At 39.9% G+C, this 27,526-nt stretch overlaps 2 protein-coding genes across 5 annotated transcripts; both read left to right on the top strand.

Annotated features, from left to right (window-relative positions):
* The first annotated feature begins 201 nt into the window (after positions 1-201).
* r3hdml (R3H domain containing-like) lies at positions 202-5,617 on the top strand. The gene is made up of 6 exons (XM_080734147.1): positions 202-548; positions 1,444-1,773; positions 2,635-2,753; positions 3,212-3,314; positions 3,412-3,527; positions 4,277-5,617. The coding sequence occupies exons 1-6, from the start codon at positions 543-545 to the stop codon at positions 4,407-4,409; spliced, it is 807 nt and encodes a 268-aa protein (XP_080590273.1). The 5' UTR covers positions 202-542; the 3' UTR covers positions 4,410-5,617.
* Positions 5,618-11,274: 5,657 nt separating this feature from the next.
* Positions 11,275-27,343, top strand: hnf4a (hepatocyte nuclear factor 4, alpha). 4 transcript variants are annotated; one of them, XM_080734146.1, is made up of 10 exons: positions 11,275-13,409; positions 20,405-20,579; positions 21,060-21,154; positions 21,681-21,799; positions 21,959-22,114; positions 23,657-23,744; positions 23,840-23,992; positions 24,915-25,151; positions 25,263-25,385; positions 25,991-27,343. In XM_080734146.1, the coding sequence occupies exons 1-10, from the start codon at positions 13,370-13,372 to the stop codon at positions 26,131-26,133; spliced, it is 1,329 nt and encodes a 442-aa protein (XP_080590272.1). In that variant the 5' UTR covers positions 11,275-13,369; the 3' UTR covers positions 26,134-27,343. The 4 variants fall into 4 exon arrangements, with proteins under 4 accessions (XP_080590272.1, XP_080590270.1, XP_080590269.1 ...); XM_080734144.1 differs by lacking the exon at positions 11,275-13,409 and adding an exon at positions 19,178-19,321 and having other exon boundaries at positions 21,693-21,799; XM_080734143.1 differs by lacking the exon at positions 11,275-13,409 and adding an exon at positions 19,178-19,321.
* The last annotated feature ends 183 nt before the right edge of the window (positions 27,344-27,526 follow it).

The following is a 27,526-nucleotide window of genomic DNA, read 5'->3' as shown; positions in this document are numbered from 1 at the left end:
TGTTCTATACTACAGGTAACTGCCCCTTGAAAGACAGCTTCAAGTTAAAAAGAATACCCAAATGTAATTTACTGTGAATGAGTGAAAAACATTTTTATGCACTGAAATATCATTTTTGAACAAAATCTCACTATAATGATACACCATTCATCAATTATATAAAAGAAAGCCCTAGGATCACAGCTATACCAAAGCCATTAAATGTGAATTGCTCAGATATGCATACAAAACACCTAAAATGTTTGTGACAGTGAACTTCATGAGTCATTGGCAGGTTGATTTGTTTCTACAGGAGTTGGAGAAAGAGACTACACATAATGCTTGTATTGAGAATGCTGAATCACCTATCAAACGCTTCATCCCTGTGGGAGGAAGCGTACAGGAGCTTGTGCGTCAGATGCCCCGAGCAGTAACATTTCCCTGCCACATATGTCAAACGGACTTGTTTGCAAAGGCTTGTGTTTAAGTGTGGATGTCCTCAGCTTCCCAACTGAACTTCTTGTCTGACTTTCCCTGCTCTGTTAATCTGGAAACATCCACTGATGACGGTATGTGGCTTAGCTTTCAGGAGCTTTAGACCCACACAATAACACAACATTATGTTGTATTTTCATTGTATTTTATTATTTATGCAGTATCTTATTACAGTAGAGAGGTGTTTTGTACAGTTCATGTGCTGTGATGGTGAGGGACCACATGTGCTAACTGCTAAGGTCTGCCTTTGTTAGTCTTGACCTTTTTCTTTTTAATAGTTTACAAATTGGATGAGTTTTGTCTTGTATTCTTCTGTTACTTTCAAGTAAGGTTTGAATTACTATGTCTAGACATAATGTTATGAGAACAAAGTTATATGAATAATACAGCAAATCTCCTCTTTCCATATACCGTACTTACAAGATTCATTTTTCTGTCATCAAGATTAATCTATGCTTTGAGATTGCTTGTTAATGAAGCAGAATCCAGTACAGATTTTTTTTTTTTTTTAATACTTTATTGAGTCAAGAACTTGTAACATTCTCTTTAAATGCCTTTTCATTTCATTTCATTTTACATGTTAATTCCCTATGTTACGGGTTAGGGTTAGGGTTAGTACAGATTTCAGTTGATTGATTCATTTGAATTCAGGCACAGTGAGTGTAATCGTTAAACTCATCATTTGCACATCGACTTAATTTGACTCCTGTAATGAATCAAATCAAATGATTTAATTAATTTGGTATAATCGTTTGTTGCCTATGAAAACATACCTTGTTTTTATTTAATTATTCTAAAAATATGTATATTATGTCATACAGTAACACAGTACAGTATATATTGTATAAGCATGTTACAAATACATCTTCAATACATATTGTCTATTTCGTATTGAGACTTTCTTTTTAAAGATTTGTTTAAAGTAACTGAAAAATATCTGAATGCCTTCCAACTGTCATTCCACATCAGAACAGTGTGAGGACTTGGTGCTGCTCCTGCCCTGCTCAGAAGGCAGAGATGGCTGCTGCTTCTGTTCAACTCCTGTTTGCTGCCATCTTGTGGACAGTGCCTCACAGGGGAGCAGCAGCTACAACATTTTCAAACCCCACTGACCTCCTCAACGTGACCAAAACAAGCTTTGAAACGGATACAGTCTTCAGGAGTCTTGCCAGCAGTGTCAGTGTTTCCCGCGGTAGACGGCGACGAGCCATCTCGAGCAGGGATGTGAATGCCTTGCTGGATTACCACAACCGAGTCCGTTCACAAGTTTCCCCCCCTGCTGCCAATATGGAATACATGGTGAGTGCCTGTCTGTGAACACTGTACTTCAACGTTTTCAGGCCAAGGACCCCTTAGTTGAGAGAGAGAGATGAAGCAGGGACCCCCACAACCTGTTCATAGATTCCATATACTGTAGTTTTGTTATTTGACAGCACAATCGTGTATTTTGGATTCACGTCCATTTGTATTTTTCAGATATTTAACCACTTGAACGGTCAATACTTAATAAACTTGACCTTTCACTCTGTACTTAGTCCTCTCTTTTCCCCCTCTACACCAAACGTCATAGCCGATCTACAAGCTCACGCGCGAGGCATTGTGAGCTTGTAGATCTGCTATTGGCAACATTTCTCAGGATATGGACGCTAGGATTCAAGTGGTTAATATAAAAAAGAAGAAAGGATTTGGAGGACCCCCTGTTGAAGACCCTTATTGTATTTTGAACCAGACCAGGAAACAAAAGACCATTCCACATCATGTTCTCAAATTTGCTTACAATGAAACTAACAGAGAATGTCTCTCTTTCTGTTGCCATGAAAGAATCAGCTTCACTTCACACGAGAAACATTTTATTTCGTTATTTATGGAAAGGCCTACTGTATACGATTCCTGGAAAAAATTAAAACCAGTGAAGGGTTTCCCAATTCCCACATGGTCTTCTTTATAGCTGCAGAGGGGTTATTTGTTCTTCATTTTTATGGTTTTGGAGAGTCCTTGGGCAGATGTTCTCTTTAGTCTGTCTGTCTGTCTGTCTGTCTGTCTGTCTGTCTGTCTGTCTGTCTGTCTGTCTGTCTGTCTGTCTGTCTGTCTCTCTCTCTCTCTCTCTCTCTCTCTCTCTCTCTCTGTCTGTCTCTGACTCTCTGTCGCTCTCATCTACAGGTGTGGGATGAGGGATTAGCCAAATCAGCAGGTTCCTGGGCTTCACGCTGCATATGGGACCATGGCCCAACACAAGCCATGAGATATATGGGCCAGAACCTATCAATAAACTCTGGAAGGTAGTATAGAATAGAATATCATATTTTCCTTGTTGCTTTTTTTTGTTGTTGATCAGAGACAGTTTTTGGTTACATTTATATGGACATGGCCTACGTATACAGAATATAAGATGAGCATGGCTGTGTAAGAAATACACAATAGATGTGTGTGGTTGGAAATATCGTCGTTGTCGGGTGAAAACCTTGTATGTTCAAAACCGTTGGTTTTGCATTTATCATTTTAAAAACGATTTAAACTAGTGAAAACAGCCGATCTACAAGCACACAACGCCTCGCGTAGATCTGCTGTTTTCACTACTTTTGTGCAACGGCCTTGTATGATGAAGCAGGGTTTTACTTTGCGAAAGAACGTACAAATTTGAAACTTGGAGATACGAGGTTTCCACCCGACAATGACGATATACAGTATCAGCCTAAAATGGATGAGTAAACAAAATGATGTGACTTGTTTGTGACAGATACCGGTCCATTACAGAGCTGGTGAGATCATGGTACGGTGAGAGACAACACTTCTCCTACCCCAACAGGTGTCATGGACCTGTGTGTTCTCACTATACACAGGTACGTTGGCTTTGAGAACTGTTCCATAAGAAAGCAACACGTGACAAGAGTACGACATTGTCATTGACACCTGTGGAATCTGTGCACTGCATTTCAGATGGTGTGGGCCAGCACCAACAGAATGGGATGTGCAGTGAAGAAGTGTTTAAATATGTATGTGTTAGGTAACACATGGAGGGAGGCCACACTTCTAGTCTGCAACTACTCTATAAAGTAAGTACCGTGCAACTATAATGTAAGGTGCTTAAAGTAAATGGAAGTGTTAAGTTACGGAAGTGTATTGCTGCCATGTCATGTTTTTTAGTACAGTAGGTAGAGTAGACAGGAAACGGGGAGGGATGGGGAATGACATGCAGCAAAGGATCAAACCTAAAGTATCCACCTGTTTCCGCGGGAGTTTACTGGAGATTATTTGGACCACACTTCCAGCAGACATACAAGCTCGCGTCGCGTCGCAGATGCAGCCCGTTGTGAGCTTGTAAATCACACTCGGCTGCGGCGCCGGAAGCTCGGTACAACTACTGCGCAATGCACTATGGGGCGTTGGAAACCCGTGGATAAGGTTCACATTATAAAATGGGAATTGGAACTATTGATTCTAATTGCTGCCCACCTCTCTCCTGATTGGATGAAATTGGCAACCCACCTGAAAATGTATTTTCTGTTTATTAATATCCAAATGTAGAGCTCTAACATTTTCTCTCTCTCTCTCTCTCTCTCTCTCTCTCTCTCTCTCTCGCACACACACACACACGCACACACACACACACACACACACACACACACACACACACACACACACACACACACACACACACACACACACACACACACACACACACACACACACACACACTTTTTGTTTTAACCAAAATATATCTCTTGCTTTTCTTGCTTATTATGTATTATGACAGATTGTTCAGTGAAGGTATTATACACATGTTCTTTATTCCATTCCACAGAGGTAACTGGATCGGAGAGGCTCCTTATAAGACTGGGAAGCCGTGTTCAGCCTGTCCCTCCAGCTACGGAGGAACCTGTCGTAGAAACCAGTGTTCTGGATACACACACACCAAAAAACATAAAAGATATTAGAAACAACAGGACATGATATGACAAGTTACATAATTTCATGTTTTAATGGATTTAGCCATTCATTCCTTTACCACTATTGTCTATACGCCTTTGTGAATGAATGTCACATATACTGTACATAATCCAGTGGATCTAATAGCACAAATGTATTTTCTGTAGGATGTTTTCTATTGCGAATCTATCCATTACATTGTGCAAATAACATCTAAAAGACTGCATTCATCAGATTATTGCTTGATCTAAACACACCCACAGAGTCATGTTTTTGCACTGTTATTGATGAATCTCTTTAGGTTAGTTTTATGAAGATTTGTTACAAATTAAGCACTTTTTTATTGTATAGATAGATGATACTGTAGCTGTATCTGTTAGTGATTCTCTTACAGTTTTGTTTTACGGTTGATTGTATAATTATTTCTTTGTTCTCATGGCTGGAAAAACTGGCAAGTTACACACCGATTAAAGAGTAATAAAACAATGTGGTTAATTAAGTAATATATCATTGAATGTATGATTAAACATTTTCTTAAGTTATAAAACAACTTATTATCCATGAATAGCTTAATCTACACATTTTGTGTTTATTGGTGTTCAGAAGTAACGTAGTAGTAAGTAAAAGTCCTGTATTCAACATTTTACTTGAGTAAAAGTACAAACGTATTGGCCTCAAAATATAATTGAACTACAAATTAAAGTATTCTACTAATGGAGTAAAAGTTGAAATAGCTGTCAAATAATTGTATTGCTGTAAAAAGTACAAGTTTGGTAGAGGTTTACCTTATCACATAATGGTAACTCAAGTCAAATAAACGCACCTCAAAATTGTACTTAAGTACTTGACTACATGTACTTAGTTACTTTACACCACTGTCTACAGTGAATTATTCTGCCTTCGTAGACCTCATTTCTCCATCTATCCTCAGAGACAGTGTTATAAAACAGGAGTCTAATGCAGCTTTTATGGTCATAGATATGGGGAAATTATCTGGGCCTCTCAAACAATCTAGGCACTAACACACCACACACACACACACACACACACACACACACACACACACACACACACACACACACACACACACACACACACACACACACATTTTAACCATTTATTTATGTCCACACAAAGGAAATGCATACAAGGACACAAATAATATAGGTGCAGTAGAGTTACATTTACAAAATCATGGCATATGTCCTTCATGATACAATAGCAAGTCACTCAGTACTCTACGGGTATAAGTAACAGCGTCTCCGCCATATGTGGCGGCTGCCGATTATAGCGGAGACGGCACAATACTTTGCCAGCCTTTTTGCCTCTTTTTTAGGCACTCCAAGTTGTTGAAACCCTCTAACAACCAGCCTGTGGGTATGTCCTAGGCTGCCAAATATAAAAACAAATAATCTGCACCTGTACCCCAGCTCTGAGATGGTATGTAGGAGAGGTTGATATTTAATGACCTTAGTCATGAAAGCTTCCTCTAGGCTAGGGTCAAAGGTGCAGGCCATCTCTAATACAGACACTTCCATGGACTCTTCATCAACCACAACAACATCTGGTGTATTAGCTGTCAAAGATGCAAAAATGTCAGAGTTATCACAGAGATGAAACATGGATGGAATGACACGGGAATGTTTGTACATTCTCACTGAGGGTGCATGATATTTTGATATGTCCTTTGCTATGACACACACACACACACACACACACACACGCATCAACAAGCATCAACAAGCATAACCACCACTTGGCAATGATGACAGATTTTTGCCACCTGAGACTGGTGCAAAAGTTTTGTTTTGTAATCTTTTTTACTAGATGTGAATGGATAAATAACCCGGGTTACAGGCCAGCTCTGTTTAGTTTAGTCTATCAAATCAACATTAAGTTCCAATGATAAATGCTATCTATTCCCAGGTGTTTTACAACTATTATTGTCAGTTGCATTACATCATTAAACAGGAAATATATTTTCCTCTCCTAATACAAAACTGATGACATCACTCACATGCTCCCACCCTCAGTACATTCTCCACACCTCTCTCTCTTTTATGTCACCTTCTGGCTTTCTCTTTCCTCTTGAACAAACTCTTGTACAAACTCGGTTTCCCATTCAAACCTCTTATTCAGCCCTAATTCACATTCTGAAAAATGTCCATTTGGTGATGAGAAAAGAGGGTGAAACACATCATAACTTTATGTCTATTTGAGTTTCTATCATCTTGTTGCTATGGTTACAGCTGCTGCCATATAGATTGGTTGGATCCATACAAGCCTGGTTAATGTTTAACCTCTCCACCCACATTTACCCAGATTAGGAAAATCAATAAGATAACAGCAGCGACACCGGCCTTACCTTGCGCCAACAACACCCTTCTCACAACCCGGCGGTGACAAACTTCCATAATTTGCACCTTATGCTTTGAGAAGACGTGGGGAAGAATAGAGACCATATAAAACACATGCTTTGGAGGAGATAATAGGAGGAAGCCATGGTCAATGTTAATAAACAAGTCAGTTCAAGTATGGAACTTCCATTTGGTGAGCACCTTTGTTTTCATCACTTTAACTCAGTGGCTTGAGTGAAAAAGATTGTGTGTGCCAGCTGCTTGTTTTCTTCATGCCTCTCAGAAAGCCGGTGGCTTTGCAAAGTCACCGGCCTGAGAACAACGATGGGACGCGACTGATTCCTGGTGGGAATATCATCGCCATTGGCGTCTTGGTTTTTCACATGGCTGCAATCAGAGAGGCGTGTCCAAGATATGGAGGTTGTTAAATATAGGCCCTAAAAGCTGTGTTGGAACATGATGATGACACTGTGAGTCTGGGATGGATGAAAGGCTGGTGTACCCTCCAAAGACACAGAAGATGGGTTTAGGTTCGGAGTGATCGGGGTGCTGACCCCTATAAATCGCTATAAGTAGGCCTGCCTATGTGTGTTTGAAGCAGAGTAGAGGATTAAGGCTTGTTGTTAAGCTATTGTCCAGGTAATGTGTGTGTGTGTGTGGGGGGGGGGGGGGGGGGGGGGTTACATTTTACTCCAGTGGTGCAAAGGTACACAGTAAACCCTCCTCTGTTAATTTAACTAAAAATTGATTGTTGAGAATCGAGACCATGTCAGAAAGATGAAAGCAGTACCATGGTGGATCGTTTTCGGTGGTTTATTGTCTGGAACTTTGCATTTTGTCTTTGTACAGTATACGTTATGATGCTGTTTGCTGTAGGCCTACATGCACTTTAGCAATTGAATAGGTTAATTCCCTAGCATCGAAAGAAACTGATCAATCGACACTAAAGATTTTACAGTGTACTGTATTGTTTCTGACATATAGTGTGCATAGATGGCATGGGTGTAGTTTTTATGATTTGCATGCTAAATGGGAGATGCAAAAACATTGTTGGCAATGACCATATAACGGCACACAGAAAACTAAACTTAACGTGGCAACACATTACTTTTCCCAATATTTGGTATATGTTCTCGATAATAATGGAGTAATAATAATATTTACTGTACATAAAACGTTTAAAACACCATTAATAAACAGCAAAGAGAATTCTATATAATAATAAGAGTATAGTAAATGTAATATATTAAAAATACAAGAGAGATACACAAACTTACAGTACATGTACACATTTTTCTCAAAAAGCTAAGACAAGTGCGAGGTTGCGCCATGTCTTGGCCATCTGGCCAGTGATGTATATCGGACCAGTTACCCATATATGGAGACCCCAGGTACCCATATATGGAGATCCATGTACTATATATGGAGATATGCTGTGAAACCCCAACCATGTTTATTCAGTTATTCGTTACGTGAAAGTTCTATGAAGTCTATGACATCTGACATCATACATACAATCCCTTTTATTCCCATCTGTCTTGGCCATATACTGTATGGATTCTGTTAGTGTGGTATGTGGCCGATGTGGCCCCCATGCATTCCCATATGAAGTCCTGTTAGATATGGGCTTAATATTGATGACATCAGGGATCTCCATATAGGTGCATAAAAAGGATTCTGTTAGTGTGGTTCCCCTGACATCACAGTGATGTCAGATCGGCAAACCCATAGACCGTAAAAAAGCGTACACGGACAGACGGCCGGCCTTGGCATAATATGGATTCTGTTAGTGTGGTATGTGGCCGAAGTGTCCTCCATATAATGGGCATTCCCATATGAAGTCCTGTTAGATATGGGCTTAATATTGATAACATCAGGGATCTCCATATATGGGTATAAAAGGGATTCTGTTAGTGATGTTAGTGACTGATCACAGTGATGTCAGAGCGTGATGTCAGAGCGGAAAACCCATCGATCGTAAAAAAATAAGCTGGACAAGATGCAAGATGGACAGACAGCCAGCCGGAGACATGATGTGCCGTCTATCATACTAAATTGTGACCTTCAGTCGCAATTAAGCCCTAATCAATACAATGGTCTCTTCCAGTTATTGATAAAGTTTAATATTTTAATGAAGATATCTAATTTGCATTATTCTAGAGACTCCCACAGTCTAGGCTGGTTCATCCCAACCCTCCTCCATCATTTTGGCCCTAACTTCATTGGCAGGCACTTCTCTGTTCTACCTTGTGACTGCATGTACTGTATTGTAGGTCTATTCTCCCCACGTACCATACGCCCCATTTCCAGTCATGGTATGAAATAAATCAGCTATTCCTAGTCCTATTCATAATAATAAAAGCAAGAGTAACAGTAAGCTAACATGATAACATGATTATTCTTCAGCCTAGTGGTACCTTTATTATTGTGGGTGCTTGTCCCCCTGGAGTGCATTACTTCCTTCAAAGATATTATATGGTGGGGCATTTCAAATTAATCCATCATAACTGAAAATATGAAAGGCTCAAGGCTAATTTATGTCCCTTGATAAAAAAATGATGTAGGGTTATTGTTGAAACAATTGAAATGACAAAGTATAATGTGGAAACAAACACATGGGCTTTGATAATAAACCAACCTAAGTAATATCTTATGTCCACAAATCCATTCGTATTTGGGCTTGGGTGGTGGCTTAGTGGTTGGCAAGAAGTTTGAACCTGACTGAGGCTTTTGCATGTTGATGTGGGATTTGTCTGGGTGCTCCAATTCCCTCTCACTTCTAAAAGGCATGCACGTTAGGGACAAAATCCTGCCAGTCACCTTGCTTGAGGCACTGGCCTGAGTGGCCCCACAGGTAAAACTGATGCATGGGCACTGCTCATAATAGTTTGGATAGGTTAAATGCATTGGATGCATTTCTGACTGATTCTCACTGACAAAAGCTACCTTTTCCGAAATTATTTGTTGAGACCACTGTATTGGATGTTCAAAAAACATTTGTTACAAATGCATTTCCTTGGCAGGTGCCTGCTCTAAGCTTCTCTTTGCCTGAGACCGGGTTGCACTATATTTCTTGGTGCTAACAGAAAGAACAACAGAGCATTGCTCTGGTTGCTCCAATGTAGAAATTGTGCTAAGCATCAAGCTTAGCAATAGTGAAATTACTGAGTTTAATTTCCCTTACATTATTTTGTGAACAATGAACAACTACATATACATTAATTACATTACATACATTCTGCATGTATTCTGCAATCAACCAGCAGTGACTTGAATGCCACAAACATACAATTTGTATCCTTTTAAACCTCATTTCTCATAAAGCGTTGACTACCAAGAAGACCACAGAACCGCAAACCCAGTTTCTGAACATGGCGACATTATGGCTTTTATAATAGGGCTACACATAACTTCATGTCAGACACATGAAATTAATTGCTCAACGGTCACAACCTAGGCAAACGCTGAGCTCTGCCGTTTGCAGAATCAGTTGGTGTATGTAAACACAACAAAGGCTATTGGACAGCCCCTCAATGAACAGATCTGTTTGTCTAGAAAGCTGAATGACTTGGTGACGAGGCACTGAGATGCTGGACTCCTACATACTGTGTGGGGCAGAGACAGGATGAACAGTACACTACATAGTAGGGCATTCACGAATAGTCATTTTTAGTATTCGAATTATTCGACCTCAAAGTATTCGAATAGTCGAATATTCGACAGGACTGGCCAAACTGTCAAATATTAAGTAAGCAAGAGGCGAACATTGTGAAAATAGCCGATCTACATGCTCACAACGCCTCGCGTTGCGTTGCTCACAACGCCTCGCCTCGCGTTGTGAGCATGTAGATCTGCTATTTTCACAGTAATCTGAGTAAACCGAGTCACATTAAATGTAATACCCACAATTCCAAGTGCTTGTCGGGGTTCTTATGACTTCCTATCTAGCCAAGCTTTTATAAACCATGAAGATTTTTTTTTTAAAGACAAAACAATACAAAAATTAAAATAAGCGAATATTCGACTTTGGTGAACAACGTCGAATAGTAATATTCGAATATTCTAATATTTGGTGAATGCCCTATTACATAGTCAAATCCTTTCATGTTATAGATCAGTGGTGTCAGTGTCAGGTAACTAAGTACATTTACTCAAGTGCTTTGCCTAAGTAAAATGTTGAGGTATTTCTACTTTACTTGAGTATTTAAACATTTCAGTACTTTCACTTCTACTCCGCTACATCTCAGAGGCAAATATTGTACTTTTACATCACTACAATTATTTGAAATTATTCTACAAGCTCACAATGTGTCGTGATGTGTCATGGTGCGACGCAAAGCGACGCATTGTGAGCTTGTAGATCTGGTATTTTCAAAAGCTTTATATACATTTGAAAACCACACCAGGGTGGATTCCCCATTCCGCCAAAGCATTTCAATGAGAATGGAGCGGTTTCAAGCCAGTAGAGGATTTCTGCAAAAAACGCTCCATTCTCATTGAAACGCATTGGCGGAATGGGGAATCCACTCTCATAGGTACTTTGGTGTGGATGCAGCCTATGAGTACTTTCTACTTTTCTACTTTAAGTACATTTTATACCGATACCGATACTTTTGTACTTTTACTCAAGCAAACTTTGAATTCCGGACTTTTACTTGAAACAGAGTATTTCTACATTGCAGTATCGATACTTTTACTTAAGTAGGAAATGTGAGTACGGTACTTTTCCCCCCACTGGTTATAGTCATTTAATTCTGAAAGAACCTCACAGGTAAATGTTTACGCTTTCAGAGTTAAAACACTGACAGGTCCTACTTTTTGTGGCGCTCATTTAGGTTGTGGTAAACACGGTCAAAATTCAAAGCGGTAAATGCTCCGGAAGCTGTAATCCAGAATTTATTTTAACGAATACAATGTTATTGGTATGTATACAATATAACTAGTACATCTGCAGTGGTTGGAACTGGTCTTCCTAATCTTCCAATGAGAAATGTAGACCCATGTCTCAGGTACTACTTCTCAACCTACTGATCGACAACTTTAATTCTTTCTTTATTCGGATCCCCATAGGCTTCCACTGCCGCGGTCACTTGTCTTTCTGGGGTCCACATAAAACATCACAACATAAACAACATACATTATTCATAAAAAACCTAAATATAAGTTACATTAAAATTCCAATGATAAGATAATACAGAAACATAGGTTAAACATCATGTACAAAAAGATATTGATTCCAATTGTGTGGTCTCTCTCTCTCTCTCTCATTAATATTTGTTTAATAGATCTTTTGAATATTTGCTTTTGATCTGTTTCATATTTTCAAATAATACGTTCCATTGTTGGGTGGCTCTATAAATAACTGCTTTTTTAAAAAGTATTTCTGGATTTGGTTTTGGATGTCCCATGCAAATGTCCCATGAGCTTACCTTTCTAGTTTGATAACTATCTTTTAGACCTGCATTAAATAATTGATCTTTGAAGAAATCGATCTCATAAGAACAATATATCCCTGGTCATGTGCATTGTCTCTTGGAAGAGCAGTAGAATTACAGGGATTGAATCCTGCATAGGATGTGAAACCTACGGATTGCAGCTTTTAGGAACCCAGTGGAGCTAATGTTATATTTGTGAGCAAATATAACTATAATATGTAACATAAAACATTATAAATGTCTGAAATGTTTTCCAAGGTATCGTGGTCTCAGTCACTATGCAGAGTGACATACTTTGTGTAATTTGCAAGGTAAATATATCTAAGAACATGTTTTAAAGTCAGTGAACAAAACTATCATCTACATCAGGGGTCTTCAACGTTTTCAGGCCAAGGACCCCTTAGCTGAGAGAGATATGAAGCAGGGACCCCCTCTACATATTGTATAAATGCGTGATGCAGATTTTCATCGATTTCACAGATAGATTCATAGACTTGCTTGACAGCTCTGTCATCAGTCTATGTTGGATTTGTGTTTTTATTTAACTTGACCTATCACTCTGTATTTGGTCTGCTCTTTTTTACCTCTACACCAAACCTATTTGCCAAAAATAGCCGATCTACAAGCTCTCAACGCTTCGCTTGTAGATCAGCTATTTTGGTCCTCAGAATAGGGATGCGAGGGTTCAAGTTGTTAATTTAAAAGAATGATCCTATTACAAAGATTTGGAGGACCCCCTGTAGAAACTCTGAGGACCCCCTAGGGGTCCCGGACCCCCTGTTGAAGACCCTTGATCTAAATTAAACGGAAATGTAGACCATTTGCATGTGTTTATGTTGCATTAAACCTGAGGCCCCCCAATTAGCAGCCTACTTGGAGGGTGGGTATTACCGTTTGCTTGACACCATTAATAAGCTGGGTGTTCAAGCCTCCAATCAAATCTCATTGTGACAGGCATTACTGGATTATCCTCAGTCGCTACTCTCACTCTGGCCCCTATGACCACCAGCCCTATGGCCCTAGCAAGCAGGCAGCACAACAGAGCTGCCCCTGCTCCCTCTCTCCGCCTGCCTCAGTGTGGCTGGGCCTGAGAGAGCTGCAGCCCACTGCCAGTCAGCTCATGGGCCTCCGTCGCTCAGTGGGCCAGATAACTGTCAGGGCTCGGCCGTCACAGGGATGTTTGGCGAGGATGGAACGCTGCAATACACCAATCCAGGTAAAGCCAAAGAAAAGCAAAAGGTGTTTTCAAAACCTGGCTCTGAAGCGAAGGAATTAGTCCGTATGAGTTGGAGTATGTAGGTTATTCCACACAGTCAGGTGCTAACAACAAGCTGCTGTTTGTTGATATAGTAAAGCTGGATATTTGTTCTGAGGAGAGTAACACTGCTGGGTTTCTGGGGGAGAACATGTTACTGCTGTTGTAAATGACTGTCATACTGTACTTTGTGTTTGTGATTTACAGTATGGTCTTGGTGGTGATCACTAATTGGAATGGCTTATTTGGGGTAAGAATATATATTGAATGAATATATTGTTGAATGGAAAAGGCTTTGTAGTGTCCAGCTGACAATTGAGTTACCAGATTGTTGACCTACTGGGTGGTGGATATGGTGTGGTGACCATTTTAGATGCTGAATAACAGATTTCCCAACAGTTTGTATAGAAATGTCCACATGGTGGCAGTAGTAGCCAGTGATTGTAACTCCACCTGACAGACTAATAGGTTGGTCAGTGACACTGACATCCTTCAGGGCCAGTGATTTGTGCATAGCGCTGGCTGGTTGTAATTGCAGTAGGAACATGGGAGTTAATTACCTGCCCATGTTGTGAACTCCCATAATGAGGGTTGAAAACAATGAAAGTGCTCAAGACCATATCAAATAATCTGTCAATTACTGTGACCACATTATTAATACACACAGTGGGCTGAAGAGTATCATACAGCATACTGCAGATGCAGATCACCCAGCTGCTGTATATATAGCATAAGATCATAACAGATGTGTTTATAATTTCATTACAAACATTTTGCAGAAGCAATTGCATTTTGTTTCCAAACTGCAAATATTGAACATCTTTTTGGTAATTCTGGCTGCTGCCCAAGTGGGCCTGTTTGTCTTTGGTCTTGCTGGGCCGGGTGGGATAAGGTTGAATGCCTGGACATTTATAATCTTGTTATTCAAGATATTGAGGTTAAATGTCTATTGATTAGCTGATGTTGGGAGGGCCTATAGGGAATCAGGAAGATAAAGGTGCGCTGAGCAGTGCTGCTGACATAAGTGATTGAGTCGGCAGTCAAAATGAATTCTCAGCAAAACAGCGGTTAATGATTACAGAGGCTTATCATGCACTGTGATTGATTTACATTGCACATCAGTCTACATGTTTATTGATGCAATTGTTTACTTATTTGGTGCACTGAGGCAACTTTAGTTTCTCTATCATTGCTAAGAAGCTTTGCCTGGATATATGAAATCTGGATATGTTGAAATATACTGTTTTAGTTTAAAGACATTTACTGGAAGATGAAATATTTCACGAGTCCATCTTTAGCCTAAGTCTGAAAAAACTAACAAATAACAAAAAAACTAAAAACAAATAACAGCTTAGTTCCAACTACAACAATATTTCTGCAAGAAAATATGCAGTGACACTATTCATTTCACAGAAATAACACACAGTAGGCCTACACCTCATTAGGTGAAAAAACACAATTATAACTTGGTGCCATCTTTTCTTTTTAACTACACACTAGTAGTTAAAAAGACACTACCAACACAGTATTGTGAAACCTGTACAAACTGGTTTATGCTTACACTAAAAACGCACATCATGGTTGAGGATATTTTATGTTACTTCAGAAAACAAACAAAATACTTTCCTCTCAGAGATATTGTTCTGCTACTTAGCGTGCTTTCGTCATCTTAGTTAGAATACGGTCCATCACATTGACCTAAATGTGCCCCAAAAGCTAGGTTATGTAATTGAAGAGAGAATAGTCTACAAAGAGAGCAAAAGCTTCATTCACTGTCTTCACACTTTCAAAGTACCCGTCTGCTAATTAAAAAGCCCACTCAAAACTCTCAATCTGTCATATCAGCTTCGGTATATGAATCACTTAGTTGAGATGGTGCCACAGATGGTGAGTTCACTGAAGTAAACAACCCGGTCCCAAACGTTTTTGACAAACAGGCATCGCAGGCCTCTGAGGGTGATGCTTTTCCTTCTATACTGTATGAAAGTCATGTATCATTTAGAAATGTAGAAAACTATTTAATTGAGCTGACTAGAAGTTGCTTATTCTCTACTTATTTCTCAAAGAGAAGATGTTAATATATCCTAACTTTAAAAAGATATACAATAATATAAAAAAGGGAACATATAAGATCAATTATATACATAAACATTCACCACCATTGGCAGAAATAATGAAGATGATTTGCCAACGACACAGAAAATGTGATATTCCCCTGCTCAACCAGAGGGCTTGCATAAGCTGTGTGATTTGCAGATAGTTATCTGTTGACAAGGTCTTCGCCATGACATGATACTCACATATCTCCTCCATCTACCACAGGTGAGTGGAGAGCAGAAGGCTTTTTCTGCTGGCCACAAAGGTGCTTCAGCAAGCACATTGTCTCTTTGTCTTTTTATCAATATCGCCACAGAGTTGGATGTGCATAATAAACACTCACGTTTCCCCTGTAGTGGAGCTCCCTTCTAAAAAACAAAGTTGGTTCCCATGCAATGTATTCCATATCATATCGACCACTCCAGGCCATAAGGAATTCTCCTTAGCTCCCAACTGCTTTTTCCAGAATTTAGATTTTACTATACAGCTTGACTGCCGCTTGCCTTTGGGACTGGTAAATGGAATCTAGTGATTGAGGAGAAGGTACAAATAGGCAGCGGTTACAAATGGAGTTTGGTCAGTGGTCGGAGATTCCTATTGTGAAGATAGACAGGACTTTGTTCACAAACTGGAGTTTGAAGTTTCAAAGGGGAGAATCACACAAGTGTTACATCAGTTCTCAGCGGTCCTTTGACTTTTAGCCCCAGGGCAGGGAGTTTGGGTGACTGATTATAAGAAAAGGACTCACATCCCATCCCATCCCATCCCATCATGGCCACTGCAAACTGAACTCCAATACAGATGTTGTCACTTGTCAGCTGTGGGCTAACATTATCATAGCCCTGTGTAAATAAGAAAATGTCTATTTGTTCTTGCTGAATATTTGCCTATCCAAAATTGTTCCTTGGACATGAGAATTATAGTTGGTTATCTGATAGTCTGAACTTGAGCAACAACTTAAGAGTCTGAAGTCATTGAAGTTATGAAGCAGTTGCTACTTGGCATTTATTAGGTTTATTTTCCCCTGGGTCATCATGGGCAGCTAAGTTAGGTAATACATCAATATAATAAGCAAGATAATATGTTAGTACAACAATATAACAATGCATAGGAATATCAAACTAGAAAAACAATAACATGTGTTGACCACGCACGCACCTAATCAGTAAAACACGTTTCTAAAACCTAAAAATGCTATCTAGCTTCATGTATGGTCATTGAGGGAAGGGGGGTGTTACAGTAGTGCTATAGGTTTACGGTAACATACCTATCTCACAAGAATAAATGCCCCCTAAGTTGAGGATTTCAAACTAGCTACAGTATGCCTATCTCATACATAAGAACAGTTTGTCAAAGAGTGTGATTAAGAAAGCTATAACCACACAGATTATACTTTATAGTCCTGTATATGACTGTTCCTTGAGGAGTTCACAGAAATTTAAGATGGGAGCAGCGATAAAAAAGCTTTAATGACAGAGAAGATAAGATTTGTTCTAAGTGACTCATTCATAGCTTCCCGCAGATTGTCCTTCATTCCCATCCCCCTGCTCACTGTGTGCTTTGGAATAATGAACTAACTTCCTGAGCAAATATGAGAGCAAACGCTCAACATGTGAACGTGAAGATATTTTGCAATTGATAACCTCTGTGTAGATGTGAAAGATGACATGCTCACAGTACATTCTTTAATCACTGCATTAATTTCTGTATACCTGTACTTAAATGTTTTTGAACCATACTAATATAGGTGCAATCTGGCTAGCCATCGTCAAAGGAAAGGGTAGAGATTAATATAGTAGGTGTAATGGCAGTGAATCAATCAGGATATGTTCCAATGGTTTCAAACAAACCATGATCAATGAATCTGAGTGGGTATTGTCACTGAGTGGCTTCAGAGAACCCTTTCAATGGGGTTTAATCACTGGTTGACAACGTCCCTTTTAATTTGTGATTGGATTAGGAGATGGTTTTAGTCAATATTTAATTGTGAAGAGGATCTGACTATTTCCACAGTGACCTGGAGGAATGTTATGGTGTTTGCCTGTTTGGAAAGACAGACATAATTTTATGAATCCTCTATATACTCTGGATGGGTGGTTATCAAGTTCACCCACATGGGGTTTACTGCTCCTGAGGTCTGGTTGAACCCAAGATCGTTGACCTATTGCTTTGTACTGGCACTTTCTCTTCTTCAAATACCAGACTACTGTTTGCCATGTCACGTTGACTCACGCACAGAGGGGCTGGGGATTTTCGCAACAGCAATATTTAGCGTTGAAAACATTTTTACAATTGTTGCAGTATACAAGAACATATATATATTTCTCTATGAGCTCATCTTCTCGATTACAAAGATTTAGATGTATTCCCTATGGCCAGTCTGGTCGCTAACTTGTTCAGACCGTCTATTTGGTAAAACCTTGGCGGCTGTGGGCTTGAGCCTACTTTTGTGTGTACAGTACTTTGTCATATGAAAGTGTTGCTTGCCAAAAGTAAAGGCACGTTGTATTAGTTATATTTTTTGGTGAGCAACACTAGCATTCAATAAAATAGTTACACTTACTCTCAGAATATACAGAATACTCTGAACTTCTTACACAGACAGAAGTTTGAGTGCCCGTTGCTGCAGAAGGCCATGTTTTCACGATAGACCTCCTCCTTGAGGAGAAACTGGTCAGGCAAAAGTTTTGAGTATTTGGATCAAAATGCAGCCTCACATGTGCCCTGCATTTTGAGAAACAATGAACTCTTTTACATAAAGGCGTCAATTTGCTTTAGTGAGAGTTCTTTCTCTAGTTAATTATGCAAGAATTAACTGAGATTTACCAAGGGACGTATTAAATGTGGAAGTAAGTCTGAATCCAAGCTGTTGGGACTCTAATGATATGGGCAACCCAGGTAAGCTAAAGCTCAATACTGAATTGTAAATGGCAAGTCTGCCTTGTACTGAAGTAGGTCACTGTGATTTCTTGCAATAATCAGAGTATGGCATGGCCCTTGAGTGGTGAGATACTTTTACTGCTTTGAAATGGATGACTGGCTGGAACTGGTGGTGGAGTGGTGATGTGTATTTGGTGCAGATTTGACCTTTTATGGCCCTTATTGGGAAATTGTTTATCCATTGTGGAGTGTGGAGACAGAGAGAGAGAGAGAGAGAGAGAGAGAGAGAGAGAGAGAGAGAGAGAGAGAGAGAGAGAGAGAGAGAGAGAGAGAGAGAGAGAGAAAATGACAGACAGACAGACAGACAGACAGACAGAGACAGCACACAGATCCAAGAAGAGAGAAAGATATCCAAGTTGTGTTATCGCTCCAAAAAACCACAAGCCCTCTGATCCACCACAGAGGAGTTTGGTTAAATATCAACTAGAGGGCCGCTCTGCTTCTCCTCTGGTTAGAGGCACCAGAGAGAAGTCAGGAAGGAGGAGGACCTACCGCTGTCAGTCACTGGCAGCCTCCATGTGCTCTCCCCTTTGACACCATACCGTCCCCATCACACACACGCAGGGCCCAGGAGTCACCTAGCATACTGGAGGCGGAGTCAGAGTCAAATAGAGGGAGGGAGAGGGGGGGTGTAGGTGTGAATGGGGTGCGGGTGGGGTGGGGGGGACATTAGTTTCTTGGACAAGAAACCACTTTCTGCCTCACTGTCAGGTAGATGAGAGTTTGTTTGCCCAAAGCACCAGCAGACATGGACATGGCAGACTATAGCGAGGCTCTGGACCCAGCCTATACCACGCTGGAGTTCGAAAACATGCAAGTACTCGCCATGGGTGCAGGTGAGTCCCATAAAGCCTATGCAATGGCCATGCTTTGAACTTTGATACTTTTCACTATTTAAAACTTTGCTCATTAGAGGGCAAAGGGGGTTCTGCCATGGAGTGATACAAGGGGTCATTTGTCCATCTTCTGGCCTTTGCCAAGGGATGATAGTGGATGCTAGTCCCATGTGACATGTCTTTTTTTATCACTACTGCAATAGTAAGGGATTTTGATTTACGAGACTATATGAGCAGTGCTCCATGCATTTTGTGCTAATTGGCTGGTTGGGCAATATACATTACAGACATGGACATGACTTGTTCAAGCCTGTGGACCGATGTGATACTGGTCATATTTCAACCAGATCGATTACAAGGCATAGATCCTCTAATGAAGCAGTAGGCTGAGTATCAAGAACGTCCCTCTCTAGTTACAGACGGTTGGTTCCCACAGATTCATAAGTTAAGAAACAGAGTAGGGGTTTTCTAGACCTTTTGCGTGATTAATGGTTTTTGAGAAGTTAAGATGACACTGATGAATTTCTGCATTCACTCTCCCATGACTTTTGGCTGCAAACCCGATTCTAAAGCAAAACAACTCTCACCTATTTTATGGTTACACTAGTGTCTTAAGAATAATTATTTGAACCATATTGTTACTCTTTAAATCTGATGTGAACATATCTATTGATAGCCGCAATGCCATTCGTAACTTATTTAATGAAGAATAAGAAATCATGACATTCAGTGTGATTGATTGACCTTATCTGATATGACGGAAGCTGAAAGGAAGACAGTCACCAGTGATTGCCTTTTCAGAGGTAATCAAACCTAGATCAATGTTGACCTGTTTACTGTGTCTGAGTAGTTAGTAGATCCTTGAAGATTGATTTGAAATGTCTTTGATCAGCTGTCAGCTGTGCTGGAAGGACTGAGGCCATTTGAATAACTGTTTACGATAAAGTATCAAATAAAGCCACTAGGCTACTTAAAAGACATTGCCCTTCATAGAACATGATCATATTTTAGTGTAATGTTTTAATATGGATAAACTCATGTTCCCGTCCGTTGTCTCTCTCTCTCTGTTCTTGGTTGTGTCAGACTCCTCGCCTGGTGAGAGTGCCACCATGAATGCTGCAAGCCACATGGGAGCAGGCACTCTGTGTGCCATCTGCGGAGACCGGGCCACTGGCAAGCACTATGGGGCTTCCAGCTGTGACGGCTGCAAGGGTTTTTTCCGGCGCAGTGTCCGCAAAAACCACATGTACTCGTGCAGGTGAGAGAAAGAGATCTGTGCACACGCTGCCAAAGTATAGCCAAAGAATGTGAGCAGTAAACTTTCAGAAAAGATATTCTGGGTGGGGGAAGTAAGGGAATGATGTTTGCCCCAAACTTGAGAACAGCAACTCAAGTAGAAGCAACGGCAACTGCTGCTGCATAGGGGAACTCTGTATAAGGTATCTGCGTACTGTTGGTACAACAAACTCACGCCCCCTTTAACCACATGAACCCTAGTGTTCCTAGTCTGGGGTGAACATTCGGCAAAACAGCAGATGTGCTATAAGCTAGATCTGCATTTTTATTCTATTCAGTACAAAGGGAATACATGCGGGGTCTAGTCAACTCCGGTCAACTAAGTATACAGTTAAACAGCTCTTCCAAGCCATTTCCATAAATGAGAATGTGTTATTTAACTTGAAATGTAAATAATGATACAGCAAGGTTTTTTATTGATTCATTTCCAAACCAATTCCAGGTTTAGCAGACAATGTATTGTGGACAAAGACAAGCGGAATCAATGCCGATACTGTCGACTGAAGAAATGCTTTAGAGCTGGCATGAAAAAAGAAGGTATGAGCCATCGTTATCTATTCACAACAGTGACTAAGTGAATCACACACAATGTCAAAATGTCCTAACAAGCGAGTTTACACATGCTTGTTAAAATAAGTGATTTCTTTGCAATTTATTTTCACCCAATTTCTCTCTGGGTAACAAAAACAGAACTTCTGGCTTGATCTGTGAATCACTGTCATAATATGAGCTGCCTCACTGAATTGAAGCTACTCGTAGTTAGAGCATGTTGCAATAGCACTTTGTTAATGTTCACTCCACAAAGCACTGAAGTCTATGACCAGCTTATGCTGAGCAAACATTTCTGGGCCATAATAGTCATATACTGATAAACACCACAGCCTTGGAAGCATTATTTTCCCTTTTAATGACATAGCATTGATATTCTATTTGGCTGTGTAATTAGTAAAACAAAAAAACGATTATAATGTATGTATAAAGCCACAATGTTCTGCCACAACGTTCGACGCAACACTGCAGAGCTGGGGTGTTATTGTATAGTACTACAAAGTAAAGCCTTCAGTTTATATCTCAGCTGTACAGAACGAAAGAGACAGGATCAGCACCAGGAGATCCAGCTATGAGGACAGCAGTTTACCATCCATCAACGCACTCATTCAGGCAGACGTGCTGTCAAGACAGGTAAGACAGCGGAAATCATTTTGGGATTTACAGGTACCGGTACATGCCATAGAGCCTTTTCCCATTTAAGTATAATCTGCTCGTGTCTGATTGTGGACAGAATGCAAACAAGAAACTCTGATGATGTTCATTCTATATACTGTATATTGCCCTGCGCAGATCACCTCTCCAGGTCCCATATTGAACGGAGACATCAGGACCAAAAAGATTGCCTCCATCACGGATGTGTGTGAGTCCATGAAACAGCAGCTACTGGTCCTGGTGGAGTGGGCTAAGTACATCCCCGCCTTCTGTGACCTGCCCCTGGATGACCAGGTGAGACTCATTATACCCAGACGGAGCGTATATACTAAATACCTACCTGTGGACACTCTGGTCACTCATCAACCAGTGCTCAAGTAACAGCAACATATCAGTCTCCAAGCCATACCACTTCAACAAAACAAATTCCAGTGCAGCAGTATGTAATAAAATGTAGGCCTAGAATTATTGAATGCTTTAACCAGTGAAAAATAGCAGATATACAAGCTCACAGCGTGGCACTTTTGAAAAAGTCGTGAAGATGTGTGCAAATCTTTGACTATATGCATTTTCAAAGCGAACGTTTGTAACTCAAATTTTGCTTCTGGGTGGTCCTTGGGAACTAAATATTTTGAGATGCGGGTCCGTGGCCAAATTCATATCATTTTGGGGGTCCTTCACGTGAAAAGGTTTGAGAACCACTGACATAGTAGTCTCTCAAGAACAGACTAACTGAGCTCCAGTTAAGTGAAAAGGACCTTTTCTTTGATGATGGCCAGCCAGATTGCTGACATAGAAACATAGTTTTACCAAAAAACCTTAGAAGGATTCAAAATACACTTATAGAATCGGGTCAAAATTTGAATAAAAAAAAATAGCAGATCTACCAGCACGCAGCGCAGCACTCGGTGCCACGCTGTGAGCTTGTATATCTGCTATTTTTAAATAGTTAAAGCATAAAATAATGATACACAATAATGTGTACCCGTTCTAAATGGTTATTAAAGGACTGCAAAAGATAATAGGAAGCAAACACCCTTGCTCACTGTGGGCCTGATTGCTAACAAGATATATGTATATGCCTCCACTAGAGTGGTTAATGTATTTTAATCCTGAGTTAGAATATGATGAGCTGGTTTTAAAGTTATATCCCTCCCAAAAAGGCCCAGAATCATTAACACTGTGATCACCAGGGCTTGGTAACTGATTTGCTGATGTTGAATTAGTGAGGGAAGCAGACATCCACACGGTCTCTGTATCTCTTTTGCACTCCTTCGTTGAATGTTTGGTTTACTGTGTGACCTTGAGGTAATATGATCAAGTGGCGTTATTAAAAACAATTAACTAACGAACATATGGTAAAAATATGTGGGATTTTGTCATAAAACTAAACAAACCCAGTAATAACCCAAAATAATCATATTTTAACTGGGGACCCCCCACCCTACGAGCACTAAGAGTTGAGGCATTGCATTTTGTATAACACAGTTCTATTGTGAAAATAGCAGATCTACATGCTCACAACGCCTCGCAACAGATCGGCTATTTTCACAATTTCTGCCTCTATTATTTGACAATTTGGCCAATGTTTAATTTGTAATTTTAGAGGTAGGCCTACTAAAAAGTCCTTAAATTGTCACTTTAGAAATGTGCTGATACCCTCTATACACTTCAACTTTATGCTGGTTTGTTTACTGTTGAGTGAGAAAACAAATCAATGTTTTCATCTGGGGACCCCCCAAAATAATTTGGGGACCCCTCTGGGGGTCCCGAACCACAGGCTGAGAATCACTGAATTAACCAATAACCATTGAAAATGAATTCTCTCTATTTCAGGTGGCTTTACTGCGAGCTCATGCTGGAGAGCATCTCCTGCTTGGTGTTGCAAAGAGGTCTATGCTATATAAAGATATCCTGTTATTAGGTAAAGATTATGAACAATTTGGCAACATAGTGGTCTACCTACAGTAGTTTGAACATGTCTAGTTCTAATACGATTTACCCCTCCTTTTTCTACAGGGAACGATCACATTATTCCCAGAAACTGCCCAGAGCTGGAGGTGAGCAGGGTAGCAGTGAGGATCCTGGATGAACTGGTTCTTCCCTTCCAGGAACTTCAGATAGACGACAACGAATATGCATGTTTGAAAGCCATAGTTTTCTTTGACCCAGGTACTTCATAAGAATATACTACATACATACAACGTGTTATTAGAAAGTTAAAATGGTTATATCTTAAGCTGCATTCTGCCTACACAGTAAAAGCATCAGTGTTTATTTATCCATTTGGATATGGTTACTCAGAGACAAGCAACACTGACGATTTTACAGTGTGATCTCTTTGAGACTTTTTCTTTTCAGATTGTCTATCTATTTGGTATGATATATACTATATTGTAGGCAGCTCAGTGTTGTATCCAACCTACAGTATATATATATAACTATAATGCAATAGTAATAATATCATAATATAATATAATAAATATCGTAATAATATCATAATATAACAACGAGCGACCGTAAGTGATTGAATTGTAAGGTCAACGGTTTCGACCTTTGGTTGCCCAGTGTACATGTTGAAGTGTCCCACAGCAAAGTGTCCCACAGCTGGTTCATGCAGCAAAAGCAATTTCCCCTCCCTCTGGGATAAGAAAATACTTCCAAAACACTCAGCTGTTGTTAAAGCCACACACTTATATTCTCCATCAGGCACATGCACACATAGACATCAAAGGGGGCTCGAGCCCCTGCCCTTTTATCCATCTGTAAAAAGTGCCCTCTCCAGACCATGAATGCAGTTTTTACTATGGTGAAAGAAATGCAAATGCCTTCTTTCCATGCCATACCTGAAGGCAGCGTTCAAGATAATTGCCTTGTCCAAACTCTCCTGAACTTGAATGCAGCATCTTATGTTGAAATCAAAAAATGTGTAGAAACCGAGCATCGAAAATAGCAGACCTCCAAGCTCATAACGCGTTGCAGAGCAACGCATTGTGAGCTTGGAGGCCGGCTATTTTAGGCCCTTTTAGAATTTTCAGCCCCTGACTCTCTAACATTCTCTGCACGTTCCTGTTCTCCATGCATTTGCTTCTAGATGCCAAAGGACTGAGTGACCCAGGTAAAATCAAACGAATGAGGTATCAGGTTCAGGTCAGTCTAGAGGACTACATCAATGACAGGCAGTATGACTCACGGGGCCGTTTCGGAGAGCTGCTCCTTCTGCTGCCGACACTACAGAGCATCACCTGGCAGATGATCGAGCAGATCCAGTTCGTCAAGCTCTTTGGCATGGCAAAGATCGACAACCTTCTCCAGGAGATGCTCCTTGGCGGTGAGCCCCCTTCTTGGTACTGTTGCGGTGCTAGAGAGTCAAACCTGAAATGAAGCCATTCATTTTGTTTCACACAATAAAATATGATCATTTGTTTGTGCCGTCTGTTAGGCTCTGCTAATGAGGCCCCACACGCACCCCACTCCCTGCATCCTCACCTCGTTCAAGAACACCTCAGTAGCAACGTCATAGTGTCCAGCAACATGCCAACTCCAATCCATAATGGTCAAATCTGTAAGTATACAAATCCATCACTATGACAAGTTTTGAGATGTGTACACCGTAAAATCCTGGGTGTTCATTTAACTCAGAGAGTGGAATGGAGTTACAAGTGGATACATGATTTTAGTGAAATCAGATTAACGTCCCAAAAATAGGTTTAATGTGCTTCTTTATTATTTCACCATCGTCGTCATGCCAAGTGGTAAGGTGGCAAAATTTGCTATACCACATAATCAAGGGACATATAATCAAAACTATTAAAAGCCATTCAACATTATGCATTAAAATTCATAATGTTTAAATGAACAGAGATTGCTAACATTTCTCACTGGTACACAGCTACATGTGGTAGCTGGAAGGACAAACAGGCTTGGCAGAATAATCCTCTATGTTCTTCATGGAGACTAATCTGGCTTATTTTGTCAAAGAGAACTTCTGTTATTTTTTCTTAACATTTTAATGCCCTCAGAAATGTCACAAAAGTGCTTACTCCATGTCTAAAAATTGTGTAGTTCCAAGAAATGTTATACTGCTGAGAAGCAAATATGTTCACTATAGGCTACTGTACCTAATAAGTTAGATGCTAAACTCATGTACTTTTCAATTATACTTTTCAGCCACTCCTGAAACCCCAATACCTTCACCACCTACTGCCTCCAGCTCAGAACATTATAAAATGGCCCAGGGGGTCATTGCCACGGTGCCCAAGCAGCCCACCTCCATCCCTCAGCCCACCATTACAAAGCAAGAAGCCATCTAATATCCCAAACGGACCCTTATGCTTAATTTATAGACTACTCCATTGTACGATGTCGCACGCCAATAGCAGATCTACGATGTCACAACTTGTTGCGCTGCAACACATTGTGAGCTTGAGAATTTTGGTGCAGGATAGCGTCGTATGACGAAGTATAAATCGTTAGTCGTGGTCAGCATTCAATTTTCTATTGTCTCGACTATACTGTGTCAACTTGACTGAAATAATAAACTAGTTAAGTATTTAAATTGTAGATTTCAGTTATATTCCTTGCAGAATGCTCTTTTTGTAATTTGTACACAAATGCAGTAATTGAGCATTTCCTACTCATTGAAAGGTCCACCCTGTAAAATCCTATGTGTTCATTGAACTCTAAAATGGACACATTAATACTGAGGATTTTACTGTGCAGTTGGTAACAACAAGTGGCTCAGAGATACCTGATACTTGGTTGTAAACAAGTTCATTATCACACAAAATTAGAACTCCACAATTATTTAAAGTTATCTAAAGTTTGCTGGAGATTATAGGATAGTATAATTCAGTTAATTTCTTCAGCATGGAGGCCTCGGAGTTAATATTTGTTAAATGTATGAATGGAGTTTGTGTATTGCAGAATGAAGTAACGCTTACTATTAGAAATGGTGAGTTAATCATTCCAATATTCTATGAATGTTACAACCGGTCTTACAAGGAATATGGGGCAAATCATGTATTTCGTGTACAGTGTTTTATTCTATTTTCACATCTGAAAAGTCTTTAATATATAAAGATTTTCAGTTAAGACCTTTTCTTTAGAAAGTTCTTAAATGATGTAATTTAACAAAGCTGTACAAACCAAGTCCCCCCTTCATAATGCTGTGTGACTGGATTAAGATATCCATAGTTTATTTTATGTACTTTGATATGTTAAAATGTAAACCTTGACAGCTAATATATACAGTAATGCTGTCTACTCAATGCTGCCACTTTGTAAAAGTCAAAGGCATTCTCACATGTTGAAGAATTCATGTAAGTTTCCAATTTCAGAAATGTTGTATTGGTTTAAAAATATATATACTGTATATATATTTTGTTTTTGTTTGAAGGTAGTATTTTGTCATTTTAACTGACAGAATAAACTGTGCCTTGAAACCTACAGTATATTGCTTTACAAAAGATAGGCAATATCTCACCTTACAATGTGAAGTTGAATAAATAAAATGTCAAGGTATATTTTTTACATTGAATTATGGTGCAGTGTGTGTGTGTGTGTGTGTGTGTGTGTGTGTGTGTGTGTGTGTGTGTGTGTGTGTGTGTGTGTGTGTGTGTGTGTGTGTGTGTGTGTGTGTGTGTGTGTACCAGTTAAGTATGTGAACAGTCACAGCCTGTCCGTACGTATCTCTGTCTGTCTGTC

This window comes from Nannobrachium achirus (genome assembly GCF_963921795.1).
Source record: "Nannobrachium achirus genome assembly, chromosome: 9".
Classification (NCBI taxonomy): Eukaryota; Metazoa; Chordata; class Actinopteri; order Myctophiformes; family Myctophidae; genus Nannobrachium; species Nannobrachium achirus.
This window is presented reverse-complemented; position numbering and strand designations above follow the sequence as displayed.